This window comes from Chrysochloris asiatica, unplaced genomic scaffold, assembly GCF_000296735.1.
Source record: "Chrysochloris asiatica unplaced genomic scaffold, ChrAsi1.0 scaffold00145, whole genome shotgun sequence".
In the NCBI taxonomy this organism is placed as follows: Eukaryota; Metazoa; Chordata; class Mammalia; order Afrosoricida; family Chrysochloridae; genus Chrysochloris; species Chrysochloris asiatica.
In genome coordinates, this window is record NW_006408663.1 from 308,523 (window position 1) to 311,362 (window position 2,840).

At 39.5% G+C, this 2,840-nt stretch overlaps 1 protein-coding gene across 1 annotated transcript in view; it reads left to right on the plus strand.

Annotated features, from left to right (window-relative positions):
• Positions 1-2,840, plus strand: part of MSH3 (mutS homolog 3) — a 280,941-nt gene that overhangs the window by 28,225 nt on the left and 249,876 nt on the right. The window contains exons 4-5 of the mRNA XM_006870606.1: positions 589-774; positions 1,176-1,188. Of these exons, the coding sequence (XP_006870668.1) occupies positions 589-774; positions 1,176-1,188 (199 nt within the window). The remainder of the gene's footprint in view (positions 1-588; positions 775-1,175; positions 1,189-2,840) is intronic.

A 2,840-nucleotide genomic window follows, 5' to 3' on the forward strand; every position in this document is an offset into this window, starting at 1 on the left:
CTTTATACATTCCATGGTTCAGTACTAATGGATATGTACAGCTGTTTTTCCTAATTTTAAGTCCTGCCACATCAGTAAATGAAGATCCTAAAAACTTTCTTTTATCCACTCCATTAAGTTTAGCTCTGCTTTGAGGTGGCAGCTCTTCCCCAGCAATGCTTTGATTGTCTTCCAACCTGAATGGCTCATTTGGCAACATATCAGGCAGTGTTCCACAGTTATGCATAAGGTTTCCACTGACCAGTTCTCTTCAGAAACATATTACTTGTTCCATCCTTCTACTCTGCCTTAGTCTGGAAACTCTGCTGAAATCTGTCCCCATGGATCACCCTGCTGGTATGCTAAAAATACTGATGGCGTAGCTTCCTGCATCATCCTAACACCCAGGCCACTGCATACAACAAACTGACACATAAACCGTGGTTTTAGCCTTGTACTTTGAAGTATTTCAGATGTACAGGAAACTTGCCGGAACACTATAGTGCTCCTATAAACCTTTCACCTAGATTCACTAAGTGTTAACTTTGTGTCAAATTGACCTTCTCACTGGAAACTATTATTGTTATTATGGCTAATTGTTTTTTAAAGTCTACAACTCTTTTTTGTTACCAGGGCAGAACACTAACTTCTGATCCTAAAACATCTAACAAACGGGCCAAAAGCATCTACACTCCATTAGAATTACAGTACATGGAAATGAAGCAGCAGCATAAGGATGCAGTTTTGTGTGTGGAATGTGGGTACAAGTATAGATTCTTTGGCGATGATGCAGAGGTAAGTCGATTTTCCCAAACACTGCTTCATGTTTTCCTTGTCCAGCCAGAGGCATTTTTCACTACCTACCTCTGTTTCCTTTTTTGACTTTATCAAAAACTAATTTGTTAGTTACCCTTTAAAAATGCTGACATTTAAAATAAAAACTAAAATTAGTATAGACACACTCAGTAGGAGCTCAACTTGTGAGGGAGGAGGATATGGGGTCCATGTAAGAATGTTACTGTTTATATTCCATGGGGCTAGCATAGCACCTTACATCCAGCAAAAGATTATTGGATGTATAGATTCATGAATGAACCATAATTATGTATCAGTATTTCCTAATGAAGTCTCAAGGAAGAGAAAATTCGGAGCTGTCCAGAAGTTCCTGTTTACCTTTAATTGATTTCTTTTCATAGACAGGTATCATAAGTAAGTCTCAGTGGCATATTAACTCTGTCAGTTACCATCAAGATCTCTTTTAAGGTCCGTTTTCTTTCTCTCATATTTGGTGGTGTCCGTTGATCTGTATTTAATTTGAGTTATTTGAGATAGACTTGAGTTGGTTCAGGGGAAGCTTAGAAGGTTAGAAGTGAGTTTGAGCATTTAATGCCCAAACTGAAGGAAAGTATTGCTACTGATGCACTGGTCCCATGTTGGGAGTCCTGGAAGATTGTGGTGGTTCTCTAGGTCTCAGAGAAAGTGATGATGGCAAGTGAAGAATTGGCTATCTTTTAAATCTAAGTTTGGTAAACTATGTTTTGTTTGAAAAGCAGTGTTCTCTTGGTCGGATGCATCTTCCTGTTTTTACCTTATGAAATCAGACTCCCCAAAAATTGTGGAACAAAACTAAAAAAATAAAAAACGATCACGTTTACTGGTCAGAAAGAGACTGGAGGAACCTGAAACTGTGGTCCTTGGTCACCCTTTAGGTCTGGAACTGAACACACCCTTGTGGCTCAGTTTTCAGCCAAGTAGTAGGTAGGTATATAGGGAGGACAACAATAGTGAGGTATGCACACCAGGGAATGGTCAAGTGTTCAAGATCAAAAGGGCAGACTTCAGAAGCGTTGGGAAAGATGGTGGAATAGACACAAGAATCACAGGGAGGAAGTAAGATGAGTTATCTTAAGTTGAGGGGATTGCAGTAACTGAAATGAAACAAAGTACTCAATTCACAAAACAAAGGTGAAAAAAAAAAAAAAAAAATTCAGACTCCTAAACAGAGTCAGCATATTTCCTGAGTGAATGAGTGAGAAAACATGCCATTCTCCCTTACTGTCTCCAGGTTGAAAGGTAAATGTAATCCAGCCACAGTAAAGGCTGAGTAATGGTTGCCTCTGCTATAGTGATGGACAAATATACTTTAGACTTGGGCTGAGACAGGGGAAGGAAAGTGCTGGAATGAGAGTTTCATGGCTTCAGTGAGCAGTATTTGAGCATGGTGCTTTCTGGGAGAAAGTAGGGAATACAGGGGTGCTGCCTGGTTCGCATTTTTACCACTCTTGAGTCTGACCGGATCAGGTGGTTCTCTTTGTACTTCTTTGTTTAAGTGGGATCATAATTTAGGTGTGTTATTGCTGTTAGTTGCCATAAATGGCAATTCCATGTGTACACAGTAGAACTGCTCTGTGGGATTTTCTTTGACACAGTGGCAGCAGCAATGGGCTTAAACATAACAATTGTGAGGATGCGTAGGTCTTGGCAATGTTTCATTCTGTTGTGCAGAGGTCACTATGAGTTGTAATCGACTTGGTGCCACCTAACAACAACAGCAACATAGGATTCAAGTCTGTTACTTTTCAGAGGCATGTGCCATGTAGCACGTTTTAATTTTATTATGGTCTTACGCTCTCTGGGTCAGGGATGCTTAGCAGTTAAGGTTTTTCAGGCCTAATAAATTAGAAGATCCCTCATATTTTTATGAGAAGTTTGTAGGTGAAGATTTTACCCCTAAGGTGAGACCGTTGGAACTGCCAAAAATAGAATAAAACCTCAGCTTTCATACAGAGAATGTCTTTTAAACTTTTTCTTGATGACACCATACACAGAAAAGTGTACAAATCCGAATTTGTGGTTTGATG